General features: G+C 43.7%; 1 protein-coding gene and 1 pseudogene across 13 annotated transcripts in view; both read right to left on the bottom strand.

Moving 5' to 3' along the window:
- Window positions 1–19,740, bottom strand: part of LOC105497746 (succinyl-CoA:glutarate-CoA transferase) — a 749,568-nt gene that overhangs the window by 709,561 nt on the left and 20,267 nt on the right. For 9 of the 13 annotated variants that reach the window (XR_011622306.1, XM_011769071.2, XM_071095073.1 and 6 more), the window contains exon 1: window positions 1,345–1,555. The exons of 2 other annotated variants lie outside the window; for them this stretch is intronic. Coding sequence is in view for 9 of the 11 variants with exons in the window: in XM_011769071.2 (XP_011767373.2) it covers window positions 1,345–1,540 (196 nt within the window). In the remaining 2 variants the exon portion in view is untranslated. Of the gene's footprint in view, window positions 1–1,344; window positions 1,584–12,453; window positions 12,523–19,740 lie in introns of those variants that run through there. 2 more of the 13 variants (XM_071095074.1, XM_071095071.1) reach the window with 2 other exon arrangements.
- On the bottom strand, window positions 13,505–18,852 carry LOC105497744 (tRNA (guanine(6)-N(2))-methyltransferase THUMP3-like; annotated as a pseudogene).

Here is a 19,740-nt window from a genome sequence, read left to right as displayed (position 1 = left end):
ACTGTGTTCCCAAAATCCATCTACCGCGAGAGACAGAGGGGAAAGAGAAAGAGAAAAGGGAAGAGAGAGAGAGGGGAAAGAGAGAGGAAAAGAGATAAAGAGAAAGATATACAAGCAGTTAAATAAAAAATAGTGTACCCTGTTCCTTTAAAAGCCAGGGTACATTTAAAACCTGTAACTGATAATTGAAGGTCTTCTCCTGACCTTATAATACTCCAATACTACCTTGTTGTCAGTGTAAACAAGGGCGTAGCCTGAAAACACTGAGACCACTGACAACCCATAGCCTTCCTATCAAAAATCCTTAACCCAGTAACCCACGGATGGCCCAAATGCTTTCAATCGGTAGCAGCAACTGCTTTGCTAGCAGAAGAAAGTAGAAAAGTAAAACGTTTAGAGGAAACCTCATTGTGAGCACACCTCACCAGTTCAGAATTATCCTAAGTCAAGAAAAGCAAAATGCAGCTTACTAACTAAAAAAATCTAAAAGTATAGGGCTATTCTGTTAGAAAAAGGTGATTTAACACTAACCACTGAAAATTCCCTTAACCCAGCAGATTTCCTAACAGGGGATTTAAATCTTAATTACCATACAAAGGTCTGACCAGAACTAGGAGGAACTCCCTTTAGGACAAGACGATAGATGGTTCCTCCAAGGTGATTGAGGGAAAAAACACAATGGGTATTCAGTAATTGATAGGGAAACACTTGTAAAAGCAGAGTTAGGAAAACTGCCTAATAATTGGTCTGCTCAAACATGCAGAGCTGTTTGCACTCAGCCAAGCCTTAAAGTACTCGCAAAAAAGCAAACCCATCTTTTTCTCCTTGCCCTCCTCGTAGGAAAAAGGCACAGAGGATAAACAGGATTCATCTCTCATATCTTGTACCCAAAAGGACTTAATCTGGGGCAACAAAAAGTTTAAGGTTGATAATTAAAGCATATTCCTACAAAGGAAAGAAGGACAAAGGCCCTAGTGGGCAAAAACTCTATCTCAATCCTGACTCAAAAGGTTACCTACACCCTCTCTGAAACGAAGTTGCATAAGAACTGTTGTTTATGGGAATGCATCTTGATGGGGCAGCTGGGATGTTATTGTTTGGGTGAGGGAGAAAGGACAAGATGGAGGAAGGTGAACAAGAAGGCACAATCCATGTTGCTTCCAGGTTCTTCCTCACCAACTTTCCCACGCACGGGAAAATGCAGCCCGCGCCCAGGAAGATGCAGATCAACCGAGCATGCGCCAGGTGACATCAATCCGAAGAGATCGAAACTTACCCAGCCACACCTATGGAGATGCCCCTATCACGCCCTTATCCCGCCCACTGCCCTCCCCCTTCCAGTACCAATGCATAAAAGTCCGCTGCTGGCAGGTGCCGGCGTGACTTCTTCGGCCCCTCCTATTTGTGGACCGGAGAACCTCACCCGAGAGCGCTGGTGCGACTTCCCTGGCCCCATACCTGAGGACTGGAAAACCTCGCCCGAGAGTGTGTGCATATTTGCAATAAAAGACTGCCGCTTTCTTATGTACTTTGGCCTCATGTTTAATTATTTAGCTCTCCTAAATTAAGTATTAAATTAAGTATTAAATTAAGACAGTTATGAAATACTCAGGAACCCAGCCCAGCTCTAGAACTCACCCCTGAGCGCAAAGGCAGTGTCGGGCACGCTGGTAAAGGATCACTAGAATCCAGCAGCCCGAACCCCTTTCTTTGTGGTCAAGAGAGGCAGGAAAAGAGGTGCAAGACTGCTACATCAGTGAGCATAACTAATCCGATAAGCAGAGGTCCATGGGTGGCTACGCACCCTGGAAACGAACTCACCTCTGAGCACAAAGGCAATGTTGAACACACTGGTAAAGGATCACTAGAATCCAGCAACCCAGACCCCTTTCTTTGTGGTCAAGAAAGGCGGGAAAACAGGTGCAGGTTTGCTACCTCAGTGAGCCTAACTAATCCGATAAGCAGAGGTTCATGGGTGGTTACACACCCTGGAAAGGAATAAGCATTAGGACCACAGAGGACACCTTAGGACTAATGCTCATCAGAAAATGACTAGAGGTGCTGGCATCACTGTGTTCTTTTTTCAGATGGGAAAAGTTCCCCTAAGGCAAAAACGCCCCTAAGATGTATTCTGGAGAATTCGGCCCAGTCAGTGTATGTACCTTTTTTCCCTGTCAGACTTGAAGCAAATTAAAATAGACCTAGGTAAATTCTCAGATAACCCTGATGGCTATATTGATGTTTTACAAGGGTTAGGACAATCCTTTGATCTGACATGGAGAGATATAATGTTATTGCTAGATCAGACACTAATCCCAAATGAGAGAAGTGCTGCCATAACTGCAGCCCGAGAGTTTAGCGATCTCTGGTATCTCAGTCAGGTCAATGATAGGATGACAACAGAGGAAAGAGAACAATTCCCCACAGGTTAGCAGGCAGTTCCCAGTGTAGACCCTCACTGGGACACAGAATCAGAACATGGAGATTGTTGCCACGACATTTGCTAACTTGCATGCTAGAAGGACTAAGGAAAACTAGGAAGAAGTCTATGAATTATTCAATGATGTCCATCACAACACAGGGAAAGGAAGAGAGACTGCCTTTCTGGAGAAACTAAGAGAGGCATTGAGGAAGCATAGCTCTCTGTCACCTGACTCTATTGAAGGACAACTAATCTTAAAGGGTAAGTTTATTACTCAGTCAGTTGCAGACATTAGAAAAAAATTTCAAAAGTCCACCTTAGGCCCAGAGCAAAACTTAGAAACCCTATTGAACTTGGCAGCCTCGGTTTTTTATAATAGAGAACGGGAGGAGCAGGCAGAACAGGGCAAATGGGATTTTAAAAAAAAAGGCCACCACTTTAGTTGTGGCCCTCAGGCAAGCGGACTTTGGAGGCTCTGGAAAAGGGAAAGGCTAGGCAAATCTAATGCCTAATAGGGCTTGCTTCCAGTGCGGTCTACAAGGACACTTTAAAAAAGATTGTCTGAATAGAAATAAGCTTCCTCCTCATCCATGCCCCTTATGTCAAGGGAATCACTGGAAGGCCCACTGCCCCAGAAACCACTAACCAGATGATCCAGCAGCAGGACTGAGGGTGCCCGGGGCAAGTGCCAGCTTATGCCATCACCCTCACAGAGCCCCAGGTATGCTTGACCATTGAGGGCCAGGAAGTTAACTGTCTCCTGGACACTTGTGCGGCCTTCTCAGTCTTAGTCTCCTGTGCCGGACAACTGTCCTCCAGATCTGTCACTATCCTAGGGGTCCTAAGGCAGGCAGTCACTAGATACTTCTCCCAGCCAGTAAGTTGTGACTGGGGAACTTTACTCTTTTCACGTGCCTTTCTAATTATGCCTGAAAGCCCCACTCCTTTGTCAGGGACAGACATCCTAGCAAAAGCAGGGGCCATTGTACACTATAATTAGGAGAAGGAAAAAGGGTAAATATATATACAGACTCTAAGTATGCTTACCTAGTCCTCCATGCCCACGCAGCAGTATGGAGAGAAAGGGAATTCCTAACTTCTGAGGGAACACCTATCAAACATCAGGAAGCCATTAGGAGATTATTATTGGCTGTACAGAAACCTAAAGAGGTATCAGTCTTACACTGCTGGGGTCATCAGAAAGGAAAGGAAAGGGAAATAGAAGGGAACCGCCAAGCAGATATTGAAGCCAAAAGAGCCGCAAGGCGAGACCCTCCATTAAAAATGCTTATAGAAGGTCCCCTAGTATGAGGTAATCCCCTCTGGGAAACCAAGTCCCAGTACTCAGCAGAAGAAATAGAATGGGGAACCTCACAAGAACATAGTTTCCTCCCCCCAGGATGGCTAGCCATGGAAGAAGGAAAAATACTTTTGCCTGCAGCTAACCAATGGAAATTACTTAAAACCCTTCACCAAACCTTTCACTTAGGCATTGATAGCACGCATCAGATGGCCAAATCATTTACTGGACCAGGCCTTTTAAAAACTATCAATCAGATAGTCAGGGCCTGTGAAGTGTGCCAAAGAAAGAATCCCCTGCACTTCAGGCCATACATTTCAATCCCTGTATCTTTAACCTCCTCGTTAAGTTGTCTTCCAGAATTGAAGCTATTAAACTACAAATCGTTCTTCAAATGGAGCCCCAGATGCAGTCCATGACTAAGATCTACCACGGACCCCTGGACCAGCCTGCTAGCCCATGCTCTGATGTTAATGACATCCAAGGCACCCCTCCCGAAGAAATCTCAACTGCATGACCCCTACTATGCCCCAATTCAGCAGGAAGCAGTTAGAGCAGTCGTCAGCCAACTTCCCCAATAGCACTTGGGTTTTCCTGTTGAGAGGTGGGACTGAGAGACAGGACTAGCTGGATTTCCTAGGCCAACTAAGAATTCCTAAGCCTAGCTTGGAAGGTGACCGCACCCACCTTTAAACATGGGGCTTCTAACTCAGCTCACATCCAACCAATCAGGTAGTAAAGAGGGCTCACTAAAATACAAATTAGGCTAAAAGCAGGAGGTAAAGAAGTAGTCAAATCATATATCACCTGAGAGCACAGGGGAAGGGACAATGATTGGGATATAAACCCTAGGCATTTGAGCCGGGAGTGGGCAACCACCTTTGGGTCCCCTCCCATTGTATGGAAGCTCTGTTTTCACTCTATTAAGTCTTGCAACTGCACATTCTTTTTCTGGTCTGTGTTTTTTACAGCTCGAGCTGAGCTTTCACTCACTGTCCATCACCGCTGTTTGCTGCCTTCACAGACCCACCACTGACTTTCACCCCTCCAGATCCCGCAGGGTGTCCGCTGTGTTTCTGATCCAGTGAGGTGCCCACTGCCACTCTTGATCAGGCTAAAGCTTTGCCATTATTCCTGCATTGCTAAGTGCCCGGGTTTGTCCTAATCGAGCTGAACACTAGTCACTGGGTTCCATGGTTCTCTTCTGTGACCCACGCCTTTTAATAGAGCTGTAACACTCACCGCATGGCCCAAGGTTCCATTCCTTGGAATCAGTGAGGCCATGAACCCCAGGTCAGAGAACAAAAGGCTTGCTGCCATCTTGGGAACGGCCGCCACCATCTTGGGAGCTCTAAGAATAAAGACCCGCCTGTAACAAAATCACCTCCACAATCAAGAAAGAGAACTTTCCAGCACCTAAAACTTTCCACTTGCCCTTTGCAAACTACCTCTTCCTCAATTTCCAGCTTCAGACATCCACTGGTCTGCTGTCACTATAATTTAATTTTCATGATCTAGAATTTTATATAAATGAAAAACGTATGTACTTTTGTGTCTGGCTTCTCTCCTTAAGCATAATGATTCTGAGTTTCATCACGTTGTTGCATTTTTATGAGTATACTCTACTGTACGGATATACTACATTTGTTTATACATTCAGCTGTTGATGGACACTGAATTGGTTTTTAGGCTACAGTGAATCAAGATGCTATGAACATTTGTGTACAGATCTTTGTGAGAACATGTCTTCATTTCTCTTGTGTAAATACTTAGTGGAATGGCTGAGTTATATGGTAAGTGCATGTACAGCTTTTTAAGAAACAGCCTAAACAGATTTCTAAAATGCTTGTACCACATTGTGTAAGAGTTACATATGTTCCACATCTTTGAAATATAGGAATTGTTCTTTTTTTTTTTTTTTTTTTGAGGTAGAGTCTCACTCTGTCACCCAGGCTGGAGTGCAGTGGCGTAAACTTGGATCACTGCAACCTCCACCTCCTGGGTTCAAGCAATTCTCCTGCCTCAGCCTCCCAAGTAGCTGGAATTACAGGCACCCACCACCATGCCTGACTAATTTTTGTAGTTTTAGTAGAGACAGGGTTTCATCATGTTGGCGAGGCTGGTCTCAAACTCCTGACCTCAGGTGATCCACCTGCCTCAGCCTCCCAAAATGCTGGGATTACAGATGTGAGCCACCACGCCCAGCCATGGAATTGTTCATTTTTTAATGTTAGCTGTTCGAATGGGCATATAAAGGTTTCTTGTTGTGGTTTTAATTTGCATCTCACTGATGACTAATGATGTTGAATATCGTTTCATGTAATAGTTGGCCATTTAATGAAGCAAAAACTTTTAAACCGAATTCATTTAATATCAGGCAATGGAATTTTACTTTTATTATCTGATAAGACACTCAGAAAGGACTTCTAGAGCATATTTAAGTCAAAATCAATGAGTGAGTTTTAAATCATTAAGAGCAGACTGCCTGGATTCAACTCCCTGCTCTACTATATACAAGCTCAGTGACATTGCATGAGGTAACTCCACTTATCAAAGCTTCCCTTTCCTCATCTGAAGCACCTGTCTCATTGAGTTTGCAAGTTTTAAATGAAATGTTGTATATAAAGTGTTTAGTACACTCCCTGGCATAAAGTAAATGCTACTAAAAGTTGCAATTGTTATTTTTATTTTTTTAAAGACGGAGTCTAGCTCTGTCACCCAGGCTGGAGTGCAGAGGCACAATCTCGGCTCCTTGCAACCTCCACCTCCTGGGTTCAAGTGATTCTCCTGCCTCAGCCTCCCGAGTAGCTGGGATTACAAGTGCGTGCTACCACATCCAGCAAATTTTAAAATATTTTTTGTAGAGACGGGGTTTCCCCATGTTGGCCAGGCTGGTCTTGAATTCCTGATCTTAAGTGATCCGCCAGCCTCAGCCTCCCAAAGCTCTGGGGTTATAGGCATGAACCACCACACCTGGCCTGCAATTGTTATTACTATCATCATTACTATATATGTATTATACAGTCACATGATCTATTACAGCAAATAACTTCTTGTTTGAAAACAATAATCTTAGTATGATTATTCTAAGGAACAAGAAAAAAATCATTTCTTAATGCACTATACTTAAAAAGGATATCTACAGTCAAATTTTGCCTATTTGTGAAAGAACTGATGGGCTGGGTGGGAGTAGGGGATGATTACAAGGCATAAAACAGTTGGAAAAGGCATAAATTGTAATGTAATTTGTTGAAATATATTGAGCAGCTTGTATATCTCTCTGTCTTTTTGGCCTCTAGTATGGAAAGCTATTATGATGATACAGCTGGTCAACCATGCAAAGAAGTATAATTATAATGAAGCTGCCATCAATTCTATGCTTGCCAAAGCTGCTTGGTAGGACTCCCCTGGTACTTGGCCCTGGGGTTTAGACGACACAAATAAACTTGAGCAACACCAGAGCAGGGATAATTGACAGATGCCCACACAAGTGGCTCATCTGTGTGACAGGAATCATGGCATCTCTTCCCACCCGTACTAGCCAACTACTGAGATTAAAAAACTTTTTTAAAGGCCAAGTCACAAAACAAACTGCTCAAACAGCAATATGAAACAGAAACCTTTGATATACACCAAAATAATTTTTTAATTTGATGATTCACAGAGAACTTAACCACCAGACCTTATGCACGAAGAGGCAGAAAATGGGCCTCGCTTCAAAGCATGCTCTCTTAATCTGCTGAAGCTTTATCTGTAACAGCATGATGTTTCCTTTCCAGCATGTGTCCAAAGTCATGGAAGAAGCTCTGTTCCTAACAACCTAGTTTGACAGGAAATTTTAGGAGTTGATGGTACCTGGAAAATTAGTATCCACTGGAAGACATTCCAGGGAAATTATAATTTGGGAGTCACCAGGCAATAATTGTTTTCAATTTCTAGGTTCATGGGAAATAAGAAACGAGGTTCGTGGAAAAGGAGAGTAAAAGATCTTCATGGACTCAAGGAGGCTTCAGTTCTGTTCATCATGGAAATTCATGAGTATGTATTGACATAATTACAGATTAATTATTGTCTCATCATCATCCACTTTATTCCTCTTTAACACAATCACTCACAAAAGAATCACATCGAGATGATAATTTTTAATTAGATTTCTTTTTCTGAAATCTCTGGAGGCAGAGGGGACATGAATTTTCAGCATCAAATGTTTATGCATAATAAAAAATAAAATAGGAATTCACCTTCCAATACAACTAATTAATATTAATTTTCTGAAGCCTCTGTTACATTAATAAAGTAAATAAAAGAGACACAATAAAAACAGAAAAAAAAAATCCTCAACTTTTTTTTTTTTTTTTTTTTTTTTTTGAGATGGAGCCTCACTCTGTCCCCCAGGTTGGAGTGCAGTGGCGCGATCTCGGCTCACTGCAAGCTCTGCCTCCCGGGTCCATGCCATTCTTCTGCCTCAACCTCCCAACTAGCTGGGACTACAGGCACCCGCCACCTCGCCCGGCTAATTTTTTGTATTTTTAGTAGAAACGGGGTTTCACCGTGGTCTTGATTTCCTGACCTCGTGATCCGCCCGCCTTGGCCTCACAAAGTGCTGGGATTACAGGAGTGAGCCACCGTGCCTGGCCAAATCCTCAACTTTTGCAATTAATTTCCATATTTTCTCTTTACATAAACAATTCAGACCAGGCGCGGTGGCTCACGTCTGTAATCCCAGCACTTTGGGAGGCCGAGGCAGGCGGATCACAAGGTCAGTAGTTCGAGACCAGTTTGGCCAATATGATGAAACCTTGTCTCTACTAAAAATACAAAAAAATTAGCCAGGCGTGGTGGCAGGTGCCTGTAGTCCCTGCTACTTGGGAGGCTGAGGCAGGAGAATCACTTGAACCCAGGAGGAGAAGGTTGCAGTGAGCAAGCCAAGATTGCGCCACTGCACTCCAGTCTGCATGACAGAGCAGTCTCCGTCTTTAAAAAAAAAAAAAAGAAAAAAAAAATTCAAGGGTCAGGCATGGTGGCTCACACCTGTAATCCCAGGACTTTGTGGGGCCCGAGGTGGACAGATCACCTGAGGCCAGGAGACTTCAAGACCATCCTGGCCAACATAGTGAAACCCCGTCTCTACTAAAATACAAAAATTAGCTGGGCATGGTGGCTCACACCTGTAATCCCAGCACTCTGGGAAGCCAAGGAGGGTGGATTACCTGAGGTCAGGAGTTCGAGACCAGCCTGGCCAACAGGGTGAAACCCCATCTCTACTAAAAATACAAAAACTAGCCAGGTGTGGGGGCACACGCCTGTAATCCCAGCTATCTGGGAGGCTGAAGCAGAAGAATCGCTTGAACCTGGGAGCAAGAGGTTGCAGTGAGCCGAGATTGCGCCACTGCACTCCATCCTGGGCGACAGAGCGGGTCTCCATCTTTAAAAAAAAGAAAATTATTTTATGGTTTCTGCCTTTGGTATTGTTTCAGGGATTCCCAAGACCACCCATATTTTCAGTGATTTGCTAGGAGGATCCACAGGACCTAATCATCTGGTTGTATACAGAGCTAAGGTTTACTACAGCAAAATGACATATGACAGGACCAACAAGAGGAAAAGACACAGGTAGAGATGGAAAAAATTCATGCCATGCAAAGGCTGCTTATGTTCTTTTGCTCTCATGGAAGGCCACATCAGGTATGCTTCTTTCTCCGGCAACAACAAAAAATAGATATAGAAACATGCAAAGTTTGTGCCCAGGGAAATCTATTAGAGACTCAGAACCTCGGTTTTCAATGAACACTATTTACATAGGCACTGTCTGCATACCATGTACCACAATTCCAGACTCCCTCCCAGAAGAAAGGTAGGTGTTTACCATTGTTGAAGCATAGAAACCATACCCTAAAATGTAGGCATCACAGCAGCCTCAGAAGCCAAAGTTTTTCTCTGACCTCCTGCCTTCCTATCTCTCAATCCCATTCTCCTCTGAGGATAGCTATAAAAACTAGAATTCAGCCAGGAGCGGTGGCTCACACCTGTAATTCCAGCACTTTGGGAGGCCAAGGTGGGCAGATAACAAGGTCAGGAAATGAGACCACCCTGGCCAACATGGTGAATCCTCCTCTCTACTAAAATACAAACAAATTAGCTGTGCGTGGTGGTGTGCACCTGTACTCGGGAGGCTGAGGCAGGGCAATCGCTCGAACCCAGGAGGCAGAGTGCAGTGAGCCGAGATCACGCCACTGCACTCCAGCCTGGCAACAGAGCGAGACTCAGTCTCAGAAACAAACAAACAAACAACAACGAAAAAAACAACAAAAAACAACAAAAAACAACTTCTTCCCCAACAAGGGTCACAAAAACCAGACCTCTTTTCCCCAATGCCAGCCACAAAACTTAAAAATACTACTCCAATTGTCTCTCTGCCATATCTGTGTAAAAACCGGCCATAAAGAAATTATCTGACCAGACGTGGTGGCTCACACCTATAATCTCAGCACTTTGGGAGGCCAAGGCAGGCAAATCACTTGAGCCCAGGAACTGGAAACCAGTCTGAGCAATATGAGTAAATCCTGTCTCTATTAAAAAAATACAGGCCGGGCTCGGTGGCTCACGCCTGTAATCCCAGCACTTTGGGAGGCCGAGGCGGGCGGTTCACGAGGTCAGGAGATCGAGACCATCCTGGCTAACATGGTGAAACCCCGTCTCTACTAAAAATACAAAAAATTAGCCGGGTGTGGTAGCGGGCGCCTGTAGTCCCAGCTACTCGGGAGACTGAGGCAGGAGAATGGCCTGAACCCGGGAGGCGGAGCTTGCAGTGAGCCCAGATCGTGCCACTGCACTCCAGCCTGGGCGACAGAGCGAGACTCCATCGCAAAAAAAAAAAAAAAAAATACAAAAGCAGGCTGAGGTAGGAGGATCACTTGGGCCAGTGAGGTCAAAGCTACAATGAGCTGTGATCATGCCACTACACTTCATCATAGGCAATAGAGCCAGACCCTGTCTCAAGAAATACAAATTTAAAAAGAGATCTGTATTTTTCCTTGCTTTCTATTTTCCTAAATATTTCACATTTTCTGCAAAATGTATCCATCATTTTAACAATTGAAAAAAATACAAATATGTAAATGCTAGGGACATAAAAAATTTATTTACGCATTTTATTTATTTATTTTACTTATTTATTTATTTATTTATTTATTTGAGACAGAATCTTACTCTGTCACCCAGGCTGGAGTGCAGTGGCACCATCTCAGCTCACTGCAACCTCTGAGCCTCCAGTCGAGCAATTCTCCTGTCTTAGCCTCCCGAGTAGTATGGCCTACAGGCGCATGCCAAACACGCCCAGCTAATTTTTGTATTTTTAGTAGAGATGGGTTTCACCATATTGGTCAGGCTGGTCTCGAACTTCTGACCTCAGATGATCTGCCTGCCTTGGCCTCCCAAAGTGCTGGGATTGCAGGCGTGAGCCACCACACTCAGCCATATTTACTCATTTTTAAATAAACTTTTAGTCTTTGTATCTGGAAAACAATATTCATACTCTGTTTTTCTTCATATAGAAATAATCTGTCAGTAATGTTATTATTTTCAGTGAAAATGTTTATAAGCATAAGTTAATGCATTAATACCTGTGTTACACTTGGGTGAGGAATATTAGTCTACAAAGAAGTAAATATGTATAAAACATTTCTCTTGTGCTTGACTACCTTGCATAATTGGAAATGAAAATACCACTTTTTTTTTTTTTTTTTTTTTTTGATATGGAGTCTTGCTCTGTCACCTAGGCTGGAGTGCAGTGGTGCCCTCTCGGCTCACTGCAACCTCCACCTCCCAGGTTCAAGCGATTTTCCTGCCTCAACCTCCCGAGTAGCAGGGATTACAGACATGCACAACCACACCTGGCTAATTTTTGCATTTTTAGTAGAGACGGGGTTCCACCATGTTGGCCAGGCTGGTCTTGAACTCTTGACCTCATGATCTGCCTGCCTCGGCCTCCCAAAGTGCTGGGATTACAGGCGTGAGCAACTATGCCTGGCCCCAAAATATCACATTTTAATGAAGCAGTAGAATCCGGCTCTCAGAAACCCTTGAAAACAAGCCACTTCTAATTCTCCCTTTATCAATGAGATCATTATTTAAGTGACAGTTAAGTAATCTACTGTGCTCAGTGCAGGTCTAACCCTATCAATGAGTGAGCTAATCACATCCTATAGAAGCATTTACTTTTCCACTATTAGTAGTCTTTAACATGAAACAGCTAATAATAAGCACCTCTATAAGGAAAACTGAGATAATCTGAAAAGTTTCAGGGATACTAAGGTAAAGCTTAAACCTGAAGTATACATACAATCATTTCTGTACAGATACATTATTAAGTATATTCTCCTAAGAAGTGTTTTACATAAAAATATTTAAGTTTTTAATCTCTATATTTATTCATTCTTGTAACCTGAAAGTAAACACAAAGTTTCTGGAGCAGAGATCAGAGTTATTATTACTTAAGTCAAGAAATACATAATTTTCCCATACCTAATACCCCATAGACAATGCAATGAAAACCCATTTATAGGTAAGGGTTGAACTACAGGAGAAGAATCCCAAAATTTTGAATCTGTAAGTTTGTACAGGATAACTGCCCAGCTGCCGCCTTCGCCTAAGAAAGTGAAAGAAAGCTAATCTACCTACAGTAAGCAAATTCTCCTTGGGAAGAAAAGGGGAAGATTCCCCGGGATCTTACCCTTTGGAACATAAATAAATGTCTCCAGGAGAAGGTAAGATAAATGTTACTGGGTTTATAATCTTGGGAATGCCTCCAGCGCTCTGGGTTTTATATCCCTTAAGTCATCTTTTAACTCCCAAGGCTTGTCTTTTAACCCAGGTTCTACTTTTCTACGCTCAGAAAGCCCTGACCATGCAGAAACATGAAAATATGTACCCTTTTTTTTTGAGACAGTCTTGCTCTGTCACCCAGGCTGAAGTGCAGTGGTGCCATCTTGGCTCACTGCAACCTCTGCCTCCCGAGTTGAAGTGATTCTTGTACCTCAGCCTCCAAGTAGCTGGGATTACAGATGTGTGCCAACACGCACGGCTAATTTTTGTATTTTTAGTAGAGATGGAAGTTTCACCACGTTGTCCAAGCTGGTATCGAACTCCTGTCCTCAAGTGAACAACCACGCCTGTCCAATATTTACTTCTTAATAATACATAGTAAAAGTAACCAAAGAAAAAATAGTGGCTTTCAAACCCTTTCTGCAGAGCCTTGGGAATTCCTCAGAGGTGCCACCAGAAGCCACCACCTCAGAGGTGGTGAGGGGGTAGGGGGGTAGTTAAAATAGGAGTACAGAGTGAGCAGGTCTCTGGGACTCCAATTCCTCCTTTGAATATAGCCCATTTGCTCTTACATATTGGGCTCCCAAGTGTAGTTTTTTTTTTTTTTTTTTAAGACAAGGCACTAAAAATATTCTTCTTTTATTTTGAGGCGGAGTCTCACTGTTGCCCAGGCTGGAGTGCAGTGGCACGATCTCGGCTCACTGCAAGCTCTGCCTTCAGGGTTCATGCCATTCTCCTGCCTCAGCCCCCCCAGTAGCTGGGACTACAGGCGCCCGCCACCACACCAGGATAATTTTTTGTATTTTTAGTAGAGAGGGGGTTTCACTGTGTTAGCCAGGATGGTCTCGATCTGACCTCGTGATCTGCCCACCTCGGCCTCCCAAAGTGCTGGGATTACAGGCATGAGCCACCGCGCCCAGTCGGCACTAAAACTCTTAGGTATCCTAGGCCAGGCACGGTGGTTCACGCCTGTAATCCCAACACTTTCGGAGGCTGAGGCAGGTGGATCACTTCAGGTTAGGAGTTCGAGACCAGCCTGGCCAAATGGTGAAACCCCATCCCTACAAAAAACACAAAAATTAGCCAGGCATGATGGCGCACGCCTGTAATCCCAGATACTCAGAGGCTGAGGCAGGAGAATCGCTTGAACCCAGGAGATAGAGGTTGCTGTGAGCCAGGATTACATGCTGCACTCCAGCCTGGGCTACAGAGAGAGACTCTATCGCCAAAACAAAAAAAAAAAAAGAAAGAAGAAAGAAAAAAATCTTAGGTATCCTAAGTAAAACTCCTCAGCCTTATAGAACTAGACAAGGTCCCATTTACATTTAGACTTAAATTTCCTTGACTTGTTACCCTTACTTGCATTAAAGCAGAACTTCCAAACACACACCACCACATTATTAATAACCAGTTATTAACAATAATAACCAAGTATTTATGGGGCTCCCCAAGAGGCTTGGGTGCTCAAATGTTCCTTGATGTTTTTTTTTGGTCTGGTGATGTCTTCTGCATACAATGTCACTTGAAGATAGCCCCTAGCCACTGGAAGCATATTTCATAAAAGCACTGCCTTATCTAGGATCTTGTCTTCTAATGTTGGGCTTCCCTCAACAGTGCTGCAAGGGTCTTTTTGTGGGAACCATACCTACGTTGCTCACAAAAACGAGCAGGGTCCTTTCCCCTTAGCTCACAGGACAGCCACTATAAGCTCACATGCATCATCCCAGTTCTTCATTTGTCCTTTTTTTTTTTTTTTTAAACTGGAAGAAAAAATTTCTTTTAATTTGCTTTGTTGGCCTCAAATACCAACGTGTCTGTTATTTTTTGTTATTTTTTTAATTTTTTTTTTTGAGACGGGGTCTCGCCCTGTTGCCCAGGCTGGAGTGCAGTGGTGCAATCTTGGCTCACTGCAACCTCCACCTCCTGGGTTCAAGCAATTCCCCTGTCTCAGCCTCCCAAGTAGCCGGAATTACAGGCGTGCACCACTACACCCAGCTAATTTTTTTATTTTTAGTAGAGACAGGGTTTCACCATGTTGACCAGGCTGGTCTCCAATTCCTGACCTCAGGTGATCCACCCGCCTCGGCCTCCCAAACTGATGGGATTACAGGCATGAGCCACCGCGCCCTGCCTCTGCTATTTACAAATAGTAATGCTCTATGCTACTACTAACAACAGTATTTTTGCAATCCCTTTGATAAATCCTAATCCTCTATTTTAGTTCTGAATAACAGATGCATATTAACCTGAATAACAGATATGCATTTTAATTTTTAAGGCAGATGGTAAACTTTTCTATAGGACTTGTGAGATTTCATCTTATGGGGCAAACATTGTTCACAAAATGCAATACTTCACTTCTAGAGTTAAAGAATTTGAACAACTGAATAGCACAGATACGTAGGCAATGAAATGTGGCCTAAGATGTAATTATGTTCTCTGCCTTTCCTTTAGGCCAGAGTAGCTTTGCACTTGGCACAACAGAAAACAGCTTGTAAAGCCTGAAAATAGGTCAGGTGCCATGGTTCACACCTGTAATCCCAAAACTTTGGGAGGATTGCTTGAGTCCAGGAGTTCAAGACCAGCCTGGGCAACATGGTGAGACCCCTATCTCTACAAAAAACTATACTTTTTTAAAAAAAAAAGTTTTAAGCCTGAAAATAAAATGTTCTACACCCAAATCTCACAGCGTTTTACTAGGCATTTCACTAGGCATCTTTAAAAGCATTGTAAGCAAAATACTAATTGCCCAAAATACAAAACAGTGCTAAGGAAAAGCTCTGCTTTCTCATAAGACTCTTTCAATCTCATTACATTACATTCACATCTTTTGCCAACTAGGGTGAAGAGCTTTGAACAGGTTTAAAGAGTGCAGACTGCACTTTTGTTAATACTGTTTTGCTCTTAAAGCAAGTTCTTCATGCTGACATTTCCAGTGTTGGGAAATACGAGTATTATTAGTCATCTTCAATCTTTGCATTACCAGAGTTCCTGTTTCTCCATCTTGTTCTGAAGGATGAACAAAAGCTTGAGGTGTACACTTCAAAATATAAACTGCAGCACAAGGACCCCCAGTGTTCACCCGAACTGTATCCACTTTTCACCATACACGTCACATGCCAGATAATGCTTTGGTAAAGCATTTCGCATCCTGAGTACATCGTACAGCTTGGCCTGTTGTAGGTGTACACAGACACAACTCATCTCCCGTAGGCAAGCTGGATGAAGGTTCCAGTTTCTCTTCTTGGATACCATCCTTTTTCCAAATGGCAAATCTGCTACAACAATATCCACAGAGCCAGTTCTCAATGGCAGATTGCAGATATCCCATTGAACAGCATCTATGGGCAAGCTTCTGGATGGTTAGCCTTCTTTAATTTGGCTCTTGATCAATAAAGATGTGACATTGCTTGCTGCTCTATTCACAACCAGGGGATTATTATCACCAGAATATAATGTGAAAACATTCAGTAGTCCCCTCTATTGGTATTGCCCCTGTTCCACACATTGGATTGACTATTATAACATAAGGTAGCAGACCACAGAGGCTGGATATCCCAGGGGCAAGAGTTGATAGGTCCAAAATGTGCCCATAGGTCCAAAATACTGATAGGTACAAAAGAGTCATAGGTCCAAAATGTGTGATATGTCTTCAATGGAGACTCGCTTTAGTCGATGCCATGCCCACAATTATATCATGGATAGTCAAAAGAATCGCAACATCAAAGTTGGTCATGTCGGCCTTCCACTTAAAATAGCCTTAAACATCACCCCCAGAATCTCTTCCAGCCTCATTTGAGGGAAAGCAAGGTTTCTCTCCTACTCTGTTGCACATGACTCTAAACTTGACACTTGATGCTGTTTCTTCTTTTTTGCTTTCATCAGTCTCATCTTTGCAAGATGCCAAATCATCACCTACTAATGTTGCTATCTCCTTTGATGGCTGGATTTTCACAATAATCTAAGATGTGTGAATCTAAAACATTGTAGTGAATGAACTCTTTTTTTAACATCTCTTTCATCTGTTTGGACTTCTTATCCATCATCAACCTTACTTTTACTTGAATTCTGAATTATCTTTTTGAGCTTTTTTTTTTTTTCTTTTTTCCCTTAAAATCAACATTAATTGGCTGGGCGCAATGGCTCACACCTGTAATCCCAGCAGTTTGGGAGACTGAGACGGGCAGATCACAAGGTCAGGAGTTCGAGACCAGCCTGGACAATATGGTGAAACCCCATCTCTACTAAAAATACAAATACAAAAATTAGCCGGGTGTGGTGGTGGGTGCTTGTAGTCCCAGCTACTCAGGAGGCTGAGGCAGGCGAATCACTTGAACCAGGGAGGTGGAGGTTGCACAGCGAGCCAAGATCACACCACTGCACTCCAACCTGGCCAACAGAGCAAGACTCCATCTCAAAAAAAAAAAAAATCAGCATTAATTTTCCTTATAATTAAAGTGTTTGACCATGGGAGTTTTCCAGCCAAGTCTTCAAAATCCTTTAGAATTTCTTTGTTTTTCTAAACTAGTAATCTTGAAACTCCTGAACAACCACAAGTTATCAACTGATCTCGGACAATAAACCTGAGCCAAATTTTCACTGAAATGACAAAATATATCTTGCATTGGTCTCTGCTGATTGTATGGTGACCCCAATTTGTCTCTCACTTCCATCCACAGCTGCTTGGTCAAAGCTGGCTCCAATAGTTGAAATCACCTTTACAAAAACTAAAACAGTGAGAAAGTTACAACAGTGAAAGGGATATGCCCTAACTGACTCCATCTTGGTTCTAACCTCCAGGCTGCCCTTGTTTATTCCTGGGCATAGGATGAACTATCTTTGGGTAGAACGTAGTTTAAAGTGGAACTTTGAAACAAAGCCAGTAAAAGTCCTTTCCCAAATCAAATCCCTTACTTTCCTGGGGACAAGACTGCCATTGTAAAACTAACAAATTAACCACAAGATTAGAAATTATGGTTTAGGAGTCACGCACCCACAGGGTGCAAGATTCCGAACCTTCCCAGTTGCTCCTAGGGATAACATCACTATTGTAAAACCTAACATTGGTGCTGAAGATATTTCCTAGACCCTGTGTTCTGATGCACCAGCTGGTGCCACCCAGGCCAATAATCTGGCTCAATCTGTTCTGTGATCCCACCCAGAAACAAAAGACAGCTAGAAAAACCCACTTTGACCCCTGTGACTTCATCTCTGACCCATCCAATCAGCACTGCCTATCCTCTGGCCCCCAACCTGCCAAGTTATCCTTAGAAACTTCAGTCTCCAAATTTTCGGGGAGACTGATTGGAGTAATAAATCCCCAGTCTCTTATACAGCTGGCTATGCATGAATTAAACGGTATCTGGGTCACTGAGCACAATGAATAACTGGGCAGTTACATAGTGACTTGAGGAAGCTGAGACTCACCTCTGAGGTCACTTTCTGTCACTTGTGCAGACCTCTGGTTCTCATGCAGGTTTACAATTAGGAGCTGTTAGTGGCTTCTTGAATGTCAGACATGTTGGCAGTGCTTCCAAGATCCCTAACACTGTCTCAGGCTCTGGGATCCAAGGATGGCCTTGAAGAGAGATCTTGGAAATACCTATACTGTCCTCATGCCATGCCAGGCATACACAACAGTGTTTAACACTAATTCAGTTTCTGCACCTAAGGAGCTCACAGTCACTGTGAATACAATCTTCATCTAAAAAAGGCAGCTGAAGCCAGTGAAAAGGACATGTCCAGCTGCCACATAGATGCTTTCAGCGCCAGCATTCCACTGGCCTCATGTGCTCAGGTCACATGACTGGAAGCCACCTCCAGTTCTTAACTTTTCTACCTCTAGGTAATCCAAGATAAAACTTTTTTTTGTTTTGTTTTGTTTTGCTTTGGTTTTTGAGACGGAGTCTCACTCTATCGCCTGGCTGGAGTGCAGGGGTGCGATAACAGCTCACTGCAACCTCTGCCTCCCGGGTTCAAGTGATTCTTCTGCCTCAGCCTCCCGAGTAGCTGGGACTACAGGTGTGCGCCACAACGCCCAGCTATTTTTGTGTGTGTGTAATTTGGTAGAGACAGGGTTTCACCATGTTGGCCAGGATGGTCTCGATCTCCTGACCTTGCAATCTGCCTACCTCAGCCTCCCAAAGTGCTGGAATTACAGGCGTAAACCACTGTGCCCGGCCCAAGATAAAACTTTCTCCCTGTCTCTTCATCTCTTTTTCCCTGAACTCATCATCATATAAATGGTAATTCCCTGGCTAAGGCCTAGGAATGTAACTGCCCAAGGGGTTCCCCTTGCCCACTGCCTAGATAGAGCCAATCATCAAGACAGGGGAATTGCAATCCAGAAAGAGTAATTCACGCAGAGCTGAATGAAGACCAGAGTTTTATTATTACTCAAATCAGTCTCCCCAGCATTCAGAGAGCAGAGTTTTGTCGTTGTTTTTGTTTGTTTGTGTGTGTGTGTGTGTGAGTAGTTTCGCTTTTGTTCCCTAGGCTGGAGTGCAATGGCTGATCGCGACTCAATGCAACGTTCACAACCTGGGTTCAAGCGATTCTCCTGCCTTGGCCTCCCGAGTAGCTGGGATAACAGGCGCCCACCACCTCGCCCAGCTAATGTTTTTGTATTTTTAGTAGAGATGTGGTTTCACTATGGTGGCCAGGCTGGTCTTAAACTCCCGGCCTCAAGTGATCCACCTGCCTCAGTCTCCCAAAGTGCTGGGATTACAGGCAGGAGCCACCTTGCCTGGCCCAGCAAGCAGAGGTTTTAAGGATAACTTGATGAGGATCGGGGGAGCCAGTGAGCCAGGAGTGCTGATTGGTCAGAATGAAGTCCTAGGGAGTCAGAGCTGTCTTCTTGATCAGTCAGTTCCTGGATGGGGGCCATAAGATCAGATGAACCAGTTTATTAATCTGGGTGAGGCCACCTGATCCATCAAGTGTAGGGTCTGCAAAATATCTTAAGCACTGATCTTAGGAGCAGTTCTGGGAGTGTCAGAATCTTGCAGCCTCCAGCCGCATGACTCCTAAACCATAATTATTTTTATGAGGCAGGGTCTCAATCTGTCGCCCAGGTTGGAGTGCAGCAGCACGATCTTGGCTCACTGCAACCTCCACCTCTTGGGTTCAAGCCGTTCTCCCACCTCAACCTCCCGAGTAGCTGGGAGTACAGGCATGAACCAGCACACCCTGCTAA

The sequence above is a fragment of the Macaca nemestrina genome, chromosome 4 (assembly GCF_043159975.1).
Source record: "Macaca nemestrina isolate mMacNem1 chromosome 4, mMacNem.hap1, whole genome shotgun sequence".
NCBI lineage: Eukaryota > Metazoa > Chordata > Mammalia > Primates > Cercopithecidae > Macaca > Macaca nemestrina.
The sequence above is the reverse complement of the archived record's forward strand: the minus strand, read 5'-3'. Positions and strand labels throughout refer to the sequence as shown.